Source organism: Rhinolophus sinicus, linkage group LG01, assembly GCF_036562045.2.
Source record: "Rhinolophus sinicus isolate RSC01 linkage group LG01, ASM3656204v1, whole genome shotgun sequence".
NCBI lineage: Eukaryota > Metazoa > Chordata > Mammalia > Chiroptera > Rhinolophidae > Rhinolophus > Rhinolophus sinicus.
The window spans coordinates 41,078,509-41,098,885 of record NC_133751.1 but is presented as its reverse complement, the minus strand read 5'-3'; the positions used below and the strand labels follow the sequence as shown (position 1 = coordinate 41,098,885).

The window sequence follows — 20,377 nt, the reverse complement described above, 5'->3', positions numbered from 1 at the left end:
TGTGTGTGTGTGTGTGTGTATGTATATATATACATATATATACATATATATATATATATATATATATATATATATATATATATATATATAGAGAGAGAGAGAGAGAGAGAGAGAGAGAGAGAGAGAGAGAAACTAGTCCCATGAATATCATCCTCAAATAAAAAGGCAGAAATATGGAATTGTTTTGTTAATACAGTTAGTGTGCAGAGCTCATGAAATAAAAAATAGAAAGTCATATTGGGCAAGGGGATTTTATGTAAATTTTAAAAATAATAATAACTTTATATACAACTGCCAGAACCATTTGCCTCGCGATTGTTCACTGTTGATGAAACGATGGCTCCCAAGAGGAAAAAAAGGGAGATGAATAAAATGCAAAGTAATTTTCAACACTGAAAAACTACTCCAAGCTCACTTTTCTCTGTTGATGAGACAGTAGCTTCATCTTCATACTCAGATGATAATGCAATTCCATTCCACTCCTTTAGCTTTGTGATATTTTTATCTATAACGGAATCCTTCAGAGCCAAATGCATTAAGCTTTGCTTTTGCAGTAACACTGGTAACTTTGTTTTTGTTTGAGAATATTAAAGAGAAACACAAATTTTTCCTAGCCATATAAAAATAGACATCTGATTGTAAGTTACTCAAAGATACCATGCAGGGGTTATAGTTTTTTCTCTTTAAGATTTTTTTAACAACATATTTGATACAGTTTCATATGTCACATGTTAAACTATATATTGATATTTTACAAAGAAAAAAAAAAGTAAATGATCTTGAGGTCCAACATGATGCGATTTGCCATCTGCATTCAAAAATAAAATAGTTCATTCGTAGTTTCTTTGAGCTTTCAGTTTTCAACTAAAAAATATGATCAGGGAGTTTCATATAGTTTATTCTTTATGCATACTTATCAAGGCATTTTCCTCCACAGTGATTAATATTTGTCATGCTAAACAGAAGACATGGAGATTATATTCAGACAACAAGGTAAACACGTGTAATTCCAAATCTTATGACACATAGCTATGATATTTTCTTAATTTCTCCAATTTAAATGGGTCTACTTTATACCAAATAATAACAATGATAATAGCTAACATTTACTGAGTGATTTCTAAGTGCCAGGCACTTTACATGGTTTATATGATTTCTTCTCCATGAAAACCATTTGAGATAGTACTATTATTCCCCTAATACAAATAAAAACATTGAGGCTTACAGTTATGCAGCTGATAAGGAAGGGTGCAAGCCTGGGCTCTCTGAGAAATAGAGTGGTGATAAATGTGTTGATAACAATATTTTATCCACAGTTAGTGAGTTGGTGAAAATTAATTTCTCCATAAAATCACATTTTTGCTTGTCATTCAGGCACAAAATAATGTTTAACACAAAGAAAACTCCAAAATCCATAAAAAGTACAGGAATAAAAACAAATCCCCTGTTCAAAAATAAGAACAGAGATAACCCAATCTGACCAACATATATTAAATATTAATTGTTCCCTTTGTGATTCGGCATCCATGTGGGTTTTGCAAAGGGCAAAGGAAATAACTGCACAAGGATTACATGAAGCCACATAGTCTATTTATAAAACTGACTAGGACAAAAAACAAAACAAAAACAAAACTGACTCAACATTGTCAGCACTCAGTACCAATGTCTTTAACATTAGGATGATATTATAGTTGATAGTTACCTTTTAATAAAAATAGAAATTACTGTGCATTCCCTAAAGCTAACTTCATTCATGCTAAAATATTTATATATCCATTTTAATATGTATTTTGCATTTGACAGGACAACTCTCCCTAGGACCCTTTTGCTGACCCACCTGTCATTATGATGGGGTAAACAATGTCACCTTTCCAGCGCACAGTGAATTACAAAGAAGTTGCCAAGTACACCATCCATCATGCTGGCACTAAGTAGGTTTTCGAAGTAGATCTCAGATATCACAAATGCTGTTTAGACTGTTACCAGAAAGCAAAAATTGGAAGCTTATACAAAATGGTCATATGATGAATGGACATGACAGCTCTTAAAAGAAAAGGGGCACTCCTCTTCTACAAATAACCTTGTCAAAAGCAAAAGTAGAGGGGCACTTCTCTGGCAGTCTGACTGGAATAATTTAAGAACTTGTTAATGGCTCTGCATGATAGAAATTCATGCAAACACAATGTACTCAAAATCAAAAATTAGGTATGCCTGAATCAGCAGCAGCACCCTCTCAAGCTTGATTTGAATTAGGGAATGATCTGAAGGGATACAGAAAAATCACCAGTGTCCTATTAATTAGGAATATATGAGTTTCAATAATATATCTGTCTAAAACATGCATATAAGATGTATTCAAATATTCTATATGCATATAAAATAGTCACCTATAATTTGTTTTTAAAAATCATAATACTAATATAGGGTTTAAAAAATCAATATCAATAACATATTATATCTTTTATTGAATAGGTATTTAAATTAATATGTAATTATCATAATAGATTTAGATTATTAATGTAATTCTAAAAAACAGTTATTGTTAGTGTTTTCATTTAATTTGACTGATTCATTTCTTAAATTATGTTCCTCAGATAGAGGTGTTTGTTTTATCCATAACTGCACTTTAGTTCCTTTAATAGTACACTTTTTATTTAGGCCAAATATTTCAAACATGGAGTACATTTTTACACCTACAGCTAACTTTAATTCTCCCATTTTACAGCTACACTTTATAGCTACTTATTTATTTAAAAGTGTAGTTTTTATAGCATTTATAAATGGTAGGAGGGTCTCAAATGACTTATCACTTCATGTATGTTAAGGTAATTCTATGATTCAGCAGTAGACCTTGGTTTGCTTTTACATGAAAAAAAAAGACAATTTAAACATCTATAACTGATAAAAATAAATGTGTAGAAAATTCTCAGTTATGGTCAAATAGGAACAACAACAACAAAAAATTTCAATGGGCGCAGCAGATGATTAAAGAGAGTCACTCTAATGAAAGAGGGACACAAGTTGTAGTCTCATGGCTTTTCCATATGACCTCAGTTAAGGAAGAATGAATCTTCACCACAGAAAATTGAAAATCAAATAAATGAGGATGGTTCCAAGGACACACTCAAACTCCTCCTGGGATTCTGTCATTTTGTGCTTTGGACATACTTCTGTATAGTGGAGGAAATGGCTGTATTAGACTTCAATTAACTGAGATAAGAGAAGGCCAGAAATGTGTGGGCTTCTGCAGGGTTGGGAGTTTCAAAGAAAATATGTTGGGTAACTTTAGAATCTTGAGTTGAGACCAAAGTTTCTGAAACAAAGAAAGAGTGCTTGTAGTGTCCCTCTAGTTTTATTAATACACAGGTGTATTTCTTTTATTGCCTACTGCAACTAGCATATATTAATCAAATCAAATTATATGAGTCCTATACTAGAAATACTACAGACATTAATATTATATTAACCTTTAATTAGTGATGGGCTTTTCAAGGTGGTGCTGTTTGTATGTAGGCCTTTTGCTAAACCAGAGAATAATATGACACAGAACACAGATAATGCTCAACCACCCATAAATTTACCCGTGAATTGCCTCTCCCCACCTCATTCCCCGCAAAAAAAAAATAAAATATATATATATATATATATGTGTGTGTGTGTGTGTGTGTATGTGTGTGTGTATGTATATATATATGTGTGCATATATAGATACACATACATATATATATACACACACACGTTAGGAATAAGCATGTATTTCTGCAAAGTAACTTCAAAGGTTTTAAATATTTCATGTATTAATCAGAGTTAATAAGAAGTTAGATTCTTAATAATCGGTGCCAATAATTAACAACAATCAGAAACATAACATTATTTCATTTGTATTCAATGAGGCAATCTACAGTCTCATAAAAGACTAAAACTGTTTATTAAATTGATACTTTAAATAGACAACTTGCTATTTAAGGAAACTAGTGGCCAATTATATGTTGTGTCTAACTGGTACTGTCCTTACCAAGGGCTAGGCTTGGTCCTCCAAAATTTACATATATTAGTTAACTCAATTCTCACAACAACCTTGTGGTGTTAGAACTGTTATTATCCACATTACAGAAATGAGGAAACTTAACCCTAAATGGGTAAGTAGCAATGGAAAATTGGGGAGCTGAAATTGAAACTAGTTCATGTGTCTGTAGAAGCCATGCACTTAACCACAATGACAAAAAAGCAGGACACTGAAAAAAAGAACAGCTAACCCAGACAATCGTAAAGTAATAATCCTCACCTGCCCGCTAGCTCATGTGTTTTCCATTAAGAAAGCAGCAACACTGTATTTCAAATCCTAAATGTGTGAATAATCACATCAATTTCCCACTCTATTTCTTGCATGTATGCATAGCTTCAAAAAACAACCATCTCCATTTCTATTTCTGTCCATATCAAGCTACCTATTGAAATGTGCCTTTTTAAAACCAAAGAATGAAATGAACATGCACTATGTGAACTAAGCAAAATGTGAATGACTCAGTCACACATTCAACACTTTTGAATTAAATTCTTCTACAATGTTTTCACTTTCAAAATATGACAAGGAAAGGGCCAGGGAATCCAAATCTCCATTTCCCTTTCCTGGCACTTCCACACTGAGAACATTTAATAGTTACTTTTGTGTATTGCATCATGCCAGTTAGTTCAATTTAGATGAAAGCTGTTGTTTTCTAATTCTATTTCACTATAAATGACAGAGACAAATGGTCATATTACCTCGAGAGTTCCTTTGGCAGAATAGGCTGCGTATGAGTAGAGCAGATCTTGGCTGCTATGTTTTCTGGCTTCACTGCAAGGCTGGCCATTAGGATGAAAGCACTGGCCGCTGCTGCTCAGAGTCACAGAGCTGGGAAAAGGGCCTGGCAGATTAAGCAGGACTGAGTAATTGACAAACTGTATATCTTCCAGGCCCAAAGAAGTCCACTGAGTCTCGATCTCCTTTGAAATCTCCATGTCATCTTCACTTTTGTACAGCTGTACCAAATTTCTGAAAGAAATTTAAAAAGCACACTCTGAAAAAAAAATCTCTATTCTTTTGAGTTATGACTGTTCACTATATGTACAATTATTAATAGCCGTGGGATATGAAAGATGAATGAAGCAGGACACTACAAAAGAAACTCATAGGTAGAGGTGATGAGTTTGAATAGAAATTGGCCTAAATCAAAGAAGAATGAATTAAGTTCTTAAGAACTAACAAAGCACTATGGGACTGCAGAGAAGAGTGTGATTAATGCCAAATACTTATTTTATTATTCTGATCCTTCTATCAACTTCAATACAATACATTTAAAACTCAGTTCCGAAACTAGGAGTCATGCTGTTACGATGGTTCTGTCTTATAGTTACTATGATTCCATGTAAAGCTATGTAATTAATAGATAGCTATTGTTATGTAAAATGACACAGACAGAAGTCTTTTAGATACAAATTACATGCCAAATTACATGATGCTATGACCACAATGACATGAAATACAATCAGTATGTCATGGTAAAATCATGGTTAAAGTACAGATTATCAAACCAATAAGGAATTAAATTTTTTTTTTATATTTACCGAAGTCTATATAGTTTTCTTATACCTTTTCCATAATTCACAATGATACTATTTTTGCTTATGTTATTCTAGAAGCCAGAAAAATCTGTTAAAAATATGTATTGAACCTGGAATAGAATCAGACATAGGAAATTAAATAAATAAATAAACAAATAAATAAATAACAATCCGATAAAGTTTTGTTTTGTTTTGGGCTGGTACGCAAAAGGACCAGATTCTTTTATTGAAGGGAAAAAAAAGTATGTGTGTATATATATATATATATATATATATATATATATATATTTAAGTATATATACCTTCTATATATAAAAAAGTATATATATATATACACACAAACACACACATATATACATATATATGTGTGTGTGTGTGTGTGTATGTGTATATATATATACTTAAGTATATATACCTTCTTATGAGAATTTTACTGCAATTCAAACTATTACCTAAGTGGATATTTTGATATTGTCATGCAGGGAGGTCTGCGGGGTCTCTGCTCCCGCTCCCCATACAAGAACGCAGGATATGGTAAGGCCAAAAAGGAACACCATGGAGCCATAGATGGGGGAGTCATACCACTATATTCTCTCTGGCGGCACTATACTCTCACTGGAGGCTGGATCCACACTGTCCGCAAACCGCCATCCACGCTTGCCAGCCTCGCCGCCATCTTCTTGCTAGCCCCCATTCTTTCTCTCTCTTCTCTTCTCTGCTAGCGTAGCCACAGCAGTTATATTGTGGCCAATGGCTCACTGGTTACAGCTGACGGCCAACTAGCCACAGCTGATGGCCATGCAATCACAGTTGGCCATTTACTACCTGAGCCAACACCTTTCTATGTGAGGCCGAGAGCCTGGAAACTTCCCTCTGGGGCTCCGCCCCCACAGATATCATTGTAATTTTTTTTTTTTTTTTTTTTTTTTTTAAGATTTTATTGGGGAAGGGGAACAGGACTCTATTGAGGAACAGTGTGTACTTCCATGACTTTTTTCCACATCAAGTTGTTGTCCTTTCAATCTTAGTTGTGGAGGGTGCAGTTCAGCTTCAAGTTGTCCTTTCAGTCTTAGTTGTGGAGGGCGCAGCTCAGCTCCAGGTCCAGTTGCCACTGCTAGTTGCAGGCAGCGCAGCTCACAATCCGTTGCGGGACTCAAAGAAATTGAACTGGCAACCTTGTGGTTGAGAGCCCACTGGCCCACGTGGGAATCGAACTGGCAGCTTTCAGAGTTAGCAGCATGGGGCTCCGACCGCCTGAGCCCCCGGGCCGGCCCCTCATTGTTATTTTTGCCTATCTGATTATTTTTCTCACACATACTTGTTTCTTTTAGAACCCTGTTTATTCAAGAAACCCAAAGTGAAACACATCTGAAAAAGGAATACAAATACACACAATGGAAAAAGAATACATACAATGGTTTAGGAAGGCATTTCTGAACACAAAAGGTAAGTCTATTGACACAGCTTAAAAGGAGGACACAATAATAAACAATGTGTGAGTTATTTTCTTTTTAAGGCTATTTCTATTCTTTTTTAATGTCTAGTCTGACCAATCGTCAGTGCTATATACATTTTATGTAAGATCTGATTAAATAATTCTCTTTTTTAAATTCTGAATAAGACTGGTAGCCTGGCTTCTATCCTGTTTTACTATTTTTGGTGGGGGAGGTGTTTTGAAATATAATTGACAAATGAAATTGCTTATATTTAAAACATACAGTATGATGACTCTATATACAAGTACATTGTGAAATGATCATCACAATCAAATTATTTAATAATACATCACCTCACACAGTTACCTTTGTGTGTATGTTTGTGTGTGTTTTGAGAATACTTAAAATCTCTCAGCAAATTTCTGGTATACAATGCAGTATATTAACTATAGTCATCATGCTGTACATTAGATTCTCAGAACTTATTCACCTTATAATTGAAGACTTGTACCCTTTAACCAACATCTCCCATTCCCCGTCAGCCCCCAATCCCTGGCAACTATGATTCCACTCTGTTTCTATAAGTTTGACTTTTTTTTTTTTTTTTTTTTTCAGATTCCACATATAAGTGATACTATGCAATACCTGTATTTATTGGTTTGGTTTATTGCAGTATTGGACTTTATTCCAGTGTCCTCAAAGTTCACCTATGTTGTGGCAAATGGTATGGTTTCCTTTTTTAAGGCCAGATAATATTACATTGTATGGATATATCACTTTTCTCTGTCCGGTCTTCCATCTTTGAACACTTAAGTTATTTTTATAATTTGGCTATTGAGAATAATGCTGCAATAAACATGAGAGTTCAGGTATCTTTTCTTCATACTGATTTCATTTCCTTTGGACATATACCTAGAAGTGGTAGATCTGGAACATATAATTCTATTTTTAATTTTTTGAGGAAACTCCATGCTGTTTTCCTTAATGGTTGTGCCAGTTTACATTCCTACCAACACTGCACAAAGGTTACCTTTCCTTCATATCTTTGCTGGCACTTGTTATCTCTTTGATAACAGACATACTAATAGGTGTGAGGTGATATTTCATTGTGGTTTTGTTTTGCATTCCATGATGATTAATAATGTTGAAAGGTTTCATGTATCTGTTGATTATTTGCATATGTTTATTGGAGAAATGTGTATTCAGACCCTTTACCCATTTTTAGTTGGACTATTTGTGTGTGTGTGTGTGTTTGTGTGTGTGTTCACTATTAAATTATATAAGTTCCTTACACATTTTACATATTAAGCCCTTATCATATAGATAGTGTGTGTAAATGTTTTCTTCCATTCTATAGGTTTCATTTTCATTTTGTTGATTATTTCCTTTGCTGTACAGAAGCTTTTTACTTTGTTTATTTTTTATTTATTGTCTGTGCTCTTGTCATATCAAAAAAATCATCACAAGACCGATGTCAAGAGTGTTCTCTTCTGTTTTTTTTTTGTTTTTTTTCTTGGAGTATTTCAGTTTTGGGTCTTACATTTAAGACTTTAATCCATCTCAAGTATTTCTTTTTTTGCATATGTGAACACTATAAAATAGTGGTCCAATTTCATTCCTTTACATGTAGATATCCAGTTTGCTCAACAACATTGATTGAAGAGACTATTCTTTACCAATTTTGTGTTCTTTAATACTTTGCCGAAATTAATTGACATATATCATGGGTTTATTTCTGACCTCTCTATTCTTTTCCATTGATCTATTTTTGATCATTGGATCTGTTTCATTGATTATTTTCAAGTAAACAGATCATTGACCAGTTTTTATGTCAATACCACAATGTTTTGATTACTCATAATATAGTTTAAATTCAGGAAGTGTGATGCGCACAGCTTTGTTCTTCTTACTCAAGATTGCTTTGGTTATTCATGTATTTTGTGTTTCCTTACACATTTTAGGATGTTTGTTCTATTTCTGTGAAAAATGTCATTGTAATTTTGACAGTGATTACACTGAACTTGTAGATTGCTTTGGGTAGTGTGAACATTTTAACAATATTAATTCTTCTATTTCACGAACATGAGATTTCTTTTTTTCCATTTATTTGTATCTTTTTTAAATTTTTTCTGTCAATGTTTATAGTTTTCAGCGTATAAGTGCTTCACTTCCTTGGTTAAATGCATTCCTAAGTATTTTATTGTTTTTACTGCACGGTAAAATGTATTGTTTCTAAATTTTTAAAAAAATATAATTTGTTCTTATACTGATTTGTATCCTACAACTTTACTAAGTGTGTTTATTAGTTCTAATGGTTTTTTTGCAGAAGCTTTAAGATTTTCTGTGTATAAGATCATGTCATGAGCAAATACAGATAATTTTACTTCTTCTTTTCCAATATGGATCACTTTTATTACTTTTTCTTGCCTAATTGCTCTGGCTAGGACTTCTGATAATAAGTTGATAGAAGTAAAGAGAGTGAGTATCCTTTTCTTGCTCCTCATCTTACAAGAAACATTTTTAGCTTTCGTTATTAAGTATGATGTGAGCTGTAGTCTTGTCATAGATGGCTCCTATTATGTTGAGGTATATTTCTTCTATACTTAATTTGTTGAGATTTTGAATCATGAAGGATGTTGAATTTTGTCATATGCTTTTTCTTCAACTATTGAGATGATTATATTATTTTATCCTTCATTTTGTTAATGTGGTGTATCAAATTTATTGATCAGCTTATTTTTAACCATCCTTGACCATAAGGATAAATCACACTTGATCATAGTGCATGATCCTTTTAATATGTTGAATTCTATTTGCTAGTATTTCACTGAAGATTTTTACACCTTGGCTAAGCAGGGATTGTGGCATATAATTTTCCTTTCTTGTGATATTCTTGTCTGGCTTTGGTATAAGGGTAATACTGGCCTCATAAAACAAGTTTCAATTGTTTTGGAAGAGTTTGAGAAGAAAATTGGCATTGCTTTTCTTTTAAGTGTTTGGTAGAATTCACCAGTAAAACCATCTGGTCCTGGGTTTTCTTTGCTGGGAAATTTTTAATTATTAATTCAATCTTTTTTATAATTGTAGGTCTAGTCAGAATTTCTATTTTTCTCATGATTCAATCTTGGTAGGTTGTATGTTTCTAAGAATTTATCAATTTCTTCTAGGTTGTCCAAATCAGTAGGAATGTAATTGCTCACAGCGGTCTCTTATGTTCCTTTTTATTTCTGTGATATTCATTATAATGTTTCCTGCTTTATTTCTGATTTTATTTGCACCTTCTCTCTCTCTCTCTAGCTAAAGGTTTTCAAATTTCTGTATCTTAAAAAAACAAAACAAAAAGCTCTTAACTCCATCAATCTTTCTATTGTCCTTCTAGTCTCTATTTTATTTATTTCTGCTCTGATCTTTGTTATTTCATTCTTTCTGCTAACTTTGGGCTTAGTCTGTTCTTTTCTAGTTCCCTGAGGTTAAAGTTAAGTTTCTTATTTGAGATTTATTTAATTTTTAATTTATTTTAATGTAGGCACTTCATTTTATAAACGTCCTCAAGGAAGTGTTTTTGCTGCATCTCATAAATTTTGGTATGTTTTGTTCCTATTTTTGTTTGTCTCAAACTATTTCTTTGATTTCCCTCTTGATTTCTTCCATGATAAATTGGTTGTTCAGGAGTATGTTGTTTAATTTCTACATATTGTTTAATTTTCCAACTTTCTTCCTACTATAGATTTTTAGTTTCATAAAATCTTAGTGAGGAAAAAATATTTGATATGATTTCAAACTTCTTAAATTTGTTAAGACTTGTTTTGTGACAAAACACATTATCTATCCTGTTTGGTACATGCTGAAGCAATATGTGTATTCTGTTGCTGTTTGGCAGAATATTCTGTATACTATATTTGCCATGTATAATGAACATCCAGGTTTTTGGCACAAACTTTTAGGGAAAAAATTTTTTTTGTCTATTTTTTTAGTACTACCCATGTATAATGTGCATCATTTTTTTTCCCTTACAAATTGGGAGAAAAAGTTAATATTACAGACAGCAAAATACAGTATATCTTTTAGGTCCATTTACTCTAAAGTGTAGTTCACCTTCAATATTTTCTTATTGATTTTCTGTCTGGATGATAGATCCATTATTTCAAGTGGGGTATTGAAGTTACCTACTGTTACTGCATTGATATCTATTTTTGCCTTCAGATCTGTTAATATTTGCTTAATATAGAGGTCTCAATGCTGGGTGCATATATATTTACAATCATTATAAACTTTTGATGAATTGACCCCTTTATAAGTGTACAGTCACCTTTTTTGTCTCCTTACAGTTTTTGATATAAGTCTGTTTTGTCTGATACAAGATTTCAGAGTTCCTCAGTGACCAAGGCTGTGGGTGTACACAGTACTGGTAAGGGTCATTGGGTTGTGCAGGTCAGGAGCCACACTGGCACACAGACTGTTCAAACTGAAATCAGTTAAAGCCTGCGAAACTCAAGAAGAGATTTTACTTCCCCTTTTTCTGAAAGAGATTCAGATAAAAAAAAAAAAAAACAACCTGCTTTGTAAAGGGAAACTTGGCATAATCACCTTAAGAATGCTCACCCTAGCATTAGTTAGGAAGACTCCAAACATGTTAGCTTAGGTACCCTCCTCTGTCCCATTGTTTCTGTGTTGGCAAGCAAGAATCTGCCTGCCTTATATGCTCTGTTCTTCCTCAACTATCTGAAAATCACGCCTCTCGCTTCCGAAATCTAATACCTAATATCATACTCCTCCTCTTTCTTCTTATCCAAGATGTTATATGGAGATATTGGAGATATATATATATATATATATATATATATATATATATATATATATACACACACACGTACATATCCAATGTTGGGAATTTTCATGCTTATGTGAATTCACCGTGCACACATATTCTTTTCTTTCCTAAATTTTCTCCTGTTAATCTGCTATATGTTGCTTGAATTATTCGACTGAGAGAAGAACTAAAGGGGTAAGAGGATAATTTCCTAGGCCCCAACAGAGTTTTGGGAGTCAAAGACAGCTTATGACTTACTGTATGTGTGTGATATAGATAGATAGATAGATAGATAGATAGATAGATAGATAGATAGATAGATATAGTTTTTTTTGTTTTCCCTGTCTCTCAAAAGGAATGTTGTGGCCTAGGGGATCCCTCTTGGTGCCTGGTCTCTTTCCCTTCTTTTTATAGATTTAACATTTATGCATGCATATGTCCTCAACAATTAATTCCTTAGCATTATGATTTTATTTTATTTTTTAGCTTTCTATAATTGGCATCTTATTGTTATGTGGTGGTCTCAGTCTATGGATAGCAATGTTGTCCATTAGAAATGCCTAGGGGCACTCACCTGAGCCTTGGTGAGTTTCCCACAGACATTTTCCCTTTCCAAACCGATGTTAAGACCAACACTTGTGTCTCTCATTATGATTGCAAGACACCCTTCAGCAATAACAATTTGTAAACTTTAAAGAAACCAATGTTTACTACTTACATGCTCTGAAGTGTATAAGGCACAGCAGGGGGCACACAGTGAGGTCACGAGCTAGTGAGCTAGTGGAGAGAAAGAGAATGGATGGGCCTGGGGTTCTGCTTTTATTGGGGTTGAGGGTAGGGGCCAAGGGTTCACTGGCTCACTCTTTATTGTTGAATTTAAAACTTAACAGCAGTAATTTACAGCATGGTAACAGACAAAATCAAGTAATCCAAGTGGTCAGTTAGCAAAATCAACTAAGATCTTTAAAACAAAGGAGCCTCAGTGCGGAGAGACCACCTGGCCCTTTCTCGAGTGTGTGGCTGGCACTGTGTTTAATTAGAGATACCCTTCTTTGAAGCTGATGCCTCTTTGACGTGAATGCCTCTATAACCAAAGCTTAAATTGAGCACTTGCGTCACAAAAAGAAACACAAACTATCAGGGCTTACACTACACTTATATATGTATTCTTTTTTGCAGCTGCATTGATATATATTTGACATAACATTGAGTAAATTTAAGCTGCACAATGTGTTGACTGGGTACACTTATATATACTGCCAAATGGTGACCACCATCGCATTAGCTAATACCTGCAATGCATCACAAAACTATCACTTCTTTTTTGTGGTGAGAACAGTTAAGATCTACTCCCTTAGCAACTTACAGCATGGTGATTATAATTACTATGTGTATTCTTTTGTGATTTGCTTTTTGCACTCAGTATTAAGTTTCTGAGATTTCTCCAGTTTCAGATGATTTAATAAAGACTGGTAGTGGACATCCATGGTGTATTCTAATTATCAGGTTAAAGATCTTCCGCTAATTCTTATTTTGATAAGAGATGTTTTATGAATGGGTATTTAATTTTATCAGAAATGCTGATACATTTATTAAGACAATCATATTAACACGTCTTTTGGGTCATCTAGCACATTTGAAATGTGAATAAAGGCAATAGAAGAAACATGAAAGCTTATAAAAGACAATCATAGTATCCTTTTCTTTAATATAGTGGATTGCATTAATTGATTTTTTTCACATTCACTCAAACTGCATTCCTAAGATTAACTCTACTTAGTAGAATGCATTACTGTTTTAGCTATTCTGTGATTTATATTGCTAAGATTTTGTTTATAACTTTCATGTCTATTTTTACAAGTAAAGTTGGTATGCAATGTTTCTTTCAGGCATCATTTTTGTCTGATTTTGGTCTGAAGTAATACAAACCTTATAAAATGAGATACATGTTCCCTCTCTTGATCTGTTCTCTGGGAGAGCTTGATTATTATAATTTTAGAAAAAATAGGAACCATTCTTAAACTAAAAAAAAAGTTTATATTCGATGTTCTTAATATGAAAGAACTATGAACTTCTGATTCAGTAATTTACTGCTATAAGAATTTTATTATTTCTTCTTTGAATCACAGCTCTTTTATTGCTCCCTGTGCAACCTGCTATTAGGCCTCAAAGTTCTAGGTTTGTGGTTTCATCGCTTGCTACAGTACTTTCTTTCCTAACTTTGGGTTCCCTTGTGGATTTCTCTTACTATACTGTTAGCTCAGGATAGTGGTGTTTTAAAAGAGTTTTATTAAAATGAAAACAGCATCTATGTGTTTTTCAGAAAAGCTATTTAAAAATAATACAACAAAAAAACAACAATGCACTAACTTAAGCACCTAACCCCTGTGTAAGACATGATTCCTTTGTACATACTGATTGCTATTCCCACTGAATCCAAGAGAGAAAACTCTAGAAATGCAGCTAAGAATTATGAACTAAGTTCCTATATCTTATACAGACATATAGAAATGTGTTCAAAATTTATTGATATTATATCATTTTTCACATTACCTCTACCTGACAGAGATTATACAAATCTTGTATATTATATGATTGATTGGATTTAAAGGAGTATGAGAACCCCTTTATAGTAATCTGAAGAGCAGGACTATATGAACATTTAAAAGAATTCAACCTAAAATTTAACACAAAAGATGTTAAAGTTACACATACAGATGTTTATAAAAACATTAGTCTCTAAAAAATGACAGAAGAAACATTTTTTCTTAATGAATATTGCCTAACATTCCAAGTAATTAGTAAATTAATAAATACCTATTCAAGTCCAGTCTTCCTAAGATTACATTTTAATTCTGCTGCCTTTTAAAATGGTATTTTAAATTTATAAAATTTTCTATTCTGATATTGCTGTTTCTTCCAGCCCCCCCCGACCAAAAAAAAAATTTAAAGAGGCCATATGAGTTCTAGGTTCTGAATTATGTAACCTTTAAATATAAATTGTTTTACATAAATCAATGGTCATTAAAATAAAGTCTTATTAATACAAATGGTTTGATCAAAAAGACTCTATTCGTTAATCATTTCACATCACTTAGAATATTAAAATGTCTAGATTTTATTGAGAATTTCCAGTTTTCTGAACATTGTTTCCCCCACCACAATAAGTATTTTGGGATTTTTATGTGAACCGTTTTGTTCTAATTAGACACTTTGCTATATTCAAAGCGAAATGTTATTAAGTAATTAAATGCAATGTAATCTCAATTTACTAATTTCAGAGAAAGCTACAAAACTAAAAGTGTGTCACCTAAAATCACAAGGTATTTATTTGACAAAAACTTACTCTGCCTTGATTTTTAAAATCAGAGTTTCCATGGGCTGGTAGTTTTGGCAGACAGGATAATAAACTGTCATGCCTGAGACTTAAATTTGGAAGTGAGTTTGGCATTAGCGTTCTGTTGGCCAGTGTAAACTGGGAATTGGCAGATTTTGGATTTGGTAGACCCAATTCTGTGTATATCAGTGTTTAACACCTGCTACTGGATAAGCCACAGAGCAACAGGGATGTTAGAATTGGAAGAAGTGATGCATGTAGTATTCTTAATACCAGGGAGAGTGCCAAGATTATACTGTAAATGAATGGGAAAATGACACATCTAAAGAAACATATTAGCATTACCCCCCCAAAAAAATAGCATATTTACTAATGTCTACTGAGATTTTCTTATGTGTGTATACAATAACATACACAAACTCATTCTGTACTAATTGATATTTCTCACACATTAAAAAGGAAGAAGTTTCTCTAAGGTCACTATTTGACTTGGTATCCAATGTAGTAAAATTCTGTGAATCATGTACTCTATGTGTGCAGTGAATTTAAAGACGCTATAGCATGATCTGACTTTTTATCTCTTAATTTTACTTTGGAAATATGAAGACTAAAATGCATGGTAAAACCGTATCCTACAGAACAGCAAGAAATTAAATGGTTAGAGGGAAAGACAGCATCCCTTCACCTTCCCTGCCAGCCAACCACTAACACCATGCCAAATAAAAGCATGATTACTTGCTCAACTGTCTCTTGCTTTCTAAAATAATATATTAACTGTACATTGTATATGGAATGTCTGCTACACAGACTGAAAATAGTGTGCACGGTCATTGCACACACGAAAAATGCCTTCATATAACTACTGTTACCATTTTATAGATAAGGAAATTGGGGTTTAGGTAATATAATCAAGATGTCAAAGGTCCCTGATTAAATAGGTCAGATTCTACTATAGCACATTGTTTTTCAACTTTCCACAATACTACACTGTTATTTAGAAGGAACAGATAATCTTCCAAACATAGATGCTTCCCAAAAGCAATAAAAATGTTGAGTATTAGAAAGCAAAGAGCCTGAGTAAAATACAGCCAAATGGTATGAGGTTCATGGAAAGAGATCTTTACGCTCAGGAGAAAATAAAACAGAGGAAAATCAAAGTGTTTCAAGAATACAAGAGACCAAATTCCAATGTTTGGGAACCATCTGAACAAGAAAGAAAAAAACAAAACAAAACTACTTCTTGTGTATTTCATTAAAAAAAAAAATGCCTAGCACAGAAGTAGATTATCTGAAAGAGTTCTTAATATCCCCGCTCTTTGTGATTAATGACAGCATAGTATATAGCTGTCTGTTTTGTAAGTTATGGAAGGTGTGCTGGAGGCTTTGGTGACCTCCAGCTAAATCCCCAACATAAAGGTCAATGCATATTTGTTTAATTAATTCAATATTTCTTTCAACATATGTTGTACACATAGTAAAATAAGCTTGAAAAAAAAAACAGGACACAGAGAAATAAAATAAATTGCCAGCACATCTGTTACTACCTGAATCAGAAAAAATAAAAAAAATAACGAAACAAAAGAATCCACTGGTATAACTCTGTATCTTTCACATTTGCACGCATTTGTATAGGAGATCATTTCATCTCTGATTAATATCAGAGTGCATATTTGAATTCCAAGAAAAAAAATCCAGTAGTATCTCATGATGAAGCATTTAAAAATGCATTTTAGAGGCCGCAGATGGCTCAGTTGGTTAGAGTGCGAGCTCTGAACAACAGGGTTGCCGATTCAATTTCCACATGGGGCAGTGGGCTGCACCTCCCCACAAGTAGAGATTGAAAACAGCGACTGGAGTTGGAGCTGAGCTGCGCCCTCCACAACTAGAGTTAAAGACAACAACTTAGAGCGTATGGGCCCTAGAGAAACACACTGTTCCCCAATATAATAAATAAATTAATTAATTAAAAAAACATTTTAAGGAGAAACATGACTGAACAAAATGAGGCTATCCAAGACACGCAGGCTAATAAGATTTTACAGCATATACTAACCCTACACAAGAGTACTACACTAATTGTTAATAAAGTCTGGCTTTTGAGACTCTCTTTATCTCTGGTTTTCAAGAACAAGTTACCAAAGGCCACCTTTCATATGAAGCCCCTTTAATTTATCTAACGAAATCTAAAAGGAGACTCACAAATGGGACAAGCTAATCCAATCAGTAAAACATACGTTTTCAATTTCATCTGTTGAATAATTTCCTTGTTCTTTAAAGCAATGAAAAACTTGGACGGAATGACAACTACTTATAGGGACTTTTGATTTCAAGAGTCGCAACCCCATGATGCAATGTTCCTTTAGGTAACTGAAAGATTGCTGAGTAAATATTGAGAGAAGCATTTTCCATTTTGATAAAATTGTAACAAAAAATGACTGATTTCCATTATACACTCCCAGAGTAAGCATATTTACTAATAATTTATTTTCAACTACCTAAAACAATAACACAATCCCATTTTCTTTGTATTAATATAAAATGGTTAACATATTTTACTAGTTTTTAAAAACAAACTTTTAAGGACAAGTTGTCTTACTTCTTTTACCACATTCTGAAACACCAACTACAGTGTCTTATACCTTGTAAATGGTAACCGTAACAAATACTGAGTACATATTTTTCACCAAATATACATTTAAGATTACATTGAAAATATAATTTTAACATGATGTGTAGGTTTTTAGTTTATTTTTCAATATAGCAAATTAAATCTTGAGTAGTACTATAGGTTGACTAAAACAATGAAGGTACTTATTTATAATAGGGAGAATCAAAATATTTAAAAACAATTTTTTTAAAGACTATCTCTCTGTGACATTGCAAAAAAGTTAAGGCTATTTTCCGAACAATGTATGATAATGTCTGTCAGGACAATAATCAACATTAATAAGGATTTAAATGTTATTCATCACTTGTTAATCAAGACTAACTTTCTTCAGGGGCAGACTCATTTCAGCACCCAAGAGTGAAATCTTCTCTATTACGTCATACTCATTACATGACAAGCTGCATAAATCATGAGCAAAGCAACTTTAATACACCATGTTTTATGAAATGCATCAAAATCAATCTGTAGAAATGCCTGGTCTTTGGAAGTCATGACAGTAAGGAAACAAAAATGAAAACTTTAAATGATAAAAATATGGAAGAGAGTTTTGACAAGGAGAGCATATTTTGCATTGAGATATTTGAATGAGCTGTCATTTAAGTGCTTCATCTCTATTGCATACATGCAGGAATAAAAAGGTCTTGTTGCTAGACAGGAATGAGCCACGTTGATGTTGGTGTGTTTCTGACATATGCTATTCCTAGTGGGCCAGAAGCGAATCTACTGCATTTAATGAATAATCCAGGGTATTTGGACAGCTAACTGTCAATAAAAGATTGGCATAGAATAAGGGGTGGAGGTGGTGGAGGAATGGGAGGTCTGGAAGGAATAGGAAGTAGAGTGAAAAGATGTTCGATTTTGCATTCAACAAAGGAGGGCTTAAATTCTGGTTCTCACATACAAGCTCGATGACCTTGTCCATATCAATGTTTTGAGCCTCCGTTATTACAACATTGTAGTATGTTAAATTCTAACATTTTATGTTTTTTTCAGGGGTTTTTTGTTTTGAAAGCATTAAAAAAGATAGCATAGGTGAAATATTTAGCACAGTCTCTAGCACCTTCAGGAACTTAATGATGTTACTTTTCTTTATTTCCTAAATGACCTGTCCCAAGCACTGAAAAAGAGGTAAAAGCATCAACTTTACTATAAGGACTGCACTAGAATACACACATGAATTTAACTTTGATTCATGGTGGAATTATATAGCCCTATTTTCAACTTTTCCCTTCTTACTTTTGAAATTGTCCATGATATTTGAACATATTGCACATATTTGAATTCTATACGTTGAATTCAAATTTTTATATATTTTCTTTCCTTCCTACAAGTCATTAACAGTGAAGGATAGGAGCACGGTGGTGAAGTTAAGTTTAGAAGCAAGGATCTCAGATTATTGAGTACTTATTTGGCATTGACAAATTGAAAGCATCTCCCTTTTAAAACATCATTTGTGTTTTTTTAATTTCACAAGCAATTATATTTACTGTATATAAATAATAGAAAACATAGATCAGCAAAAAGTATAACTGAAGAATGCAAGAAAATGATCCCAACATGAAAATGCCTTACTGCTAATTAAAGAACTGTATTACTAGTGGCAAAATTGAACTTATAATTCAAATACTTTTGAAAGTAAATATCCATAATAGTTACTGCTATTTACACTGTCATCATTACCAACATTTTCTGAGTGTCTGCCTGTGCTAGCCATTGTTTTAGGTGGTTTATATTCATAAGCTCAAATTCTGCACACACAATCTTAAATTAAATTAAAATGAGCCTAAAAAAGAATAATTCCTAACTTTTAAGAAAGGAGATTAGAAATTTGCTTCTCTGCCCAGACCGAAGCCAAACAGCTGACCATCATGAGGTGGCTGTCTTAATCCAGTGGTTTTTCAAAGTGTGGTCAGAAAATCCCTGGGGAGCCCGGAGGCCCATTCAGGAATCTATGAAATCATTACAATTATTTTCATAATCATACTAAGAAATTATTTTCTGTTTTCACTGTATTGAAATGTGAACTGATGGTGCAAAAGGAATGATGAATAAAACAGCTGGCCTTTTGGCACAAATAAAGACAGGGGTAACTGACTTAATAGTTATTGAATTCTCCACTATCATCCATTTGCAGAAAAAAAGAGGCAATTTTATTCAACACTGATGTACCTGTAACACTTACTAATTTTATTAAATTTAAAACTTGGGTGAATGTCTTTTTAATAATATTTTTATGAAATGGGAAGTATACATAAAGTACTTTTGTGAAATACAGAAGTGTAATATTCTTCAGAAAAGCACTGGTATAACTTGTAAGCTGATTTAGTATTTCTTTTAATTTTTAACTTGAAATACCATTTTTAACTTGAAATAATTGTGGATAAATAAATTATGTTAGAGCAGATTTGGTATTTAGGAGACACTTCTCAAAAATAAGCAAATTAGGACATCAAGAATAATATGACAGTTGTTTTTATGACAATGAAAATATATAAGTTTTGAGTAAAACTTTAAATTTTGGA

At 33.0% G+C, this 20,377-nt stretch overlaps 1 protein-coding gene across 5 annotated transcripts in view; it reads right to left on the bottom strand.

The window, feature by feature from the left end:
• The window catches only part of NAALADL2 (N-acetylated alpha-linked acidic dipeptidase like 2), a 1,208,457-nt gene that overhangs the window by 505,295 nt on the left and 682,785 nt on the right, over window positions 1–20,377 (bottom strand). For all 5 annotated transcript variants that reach the window (XM_074328105.1, XM_074328114.1, XM_074328118.1 and 2 more), the window contains one exon: window positions 4,765–5,035. In XM_074328105.1, coding sequence (XP_074184206.1) covers window positions 4,765–5,035 — 271 coding nt within the window. The remainder of the gene's footprint in view (window positions 1–4,764; window positions 5,036–20,377) is intronic.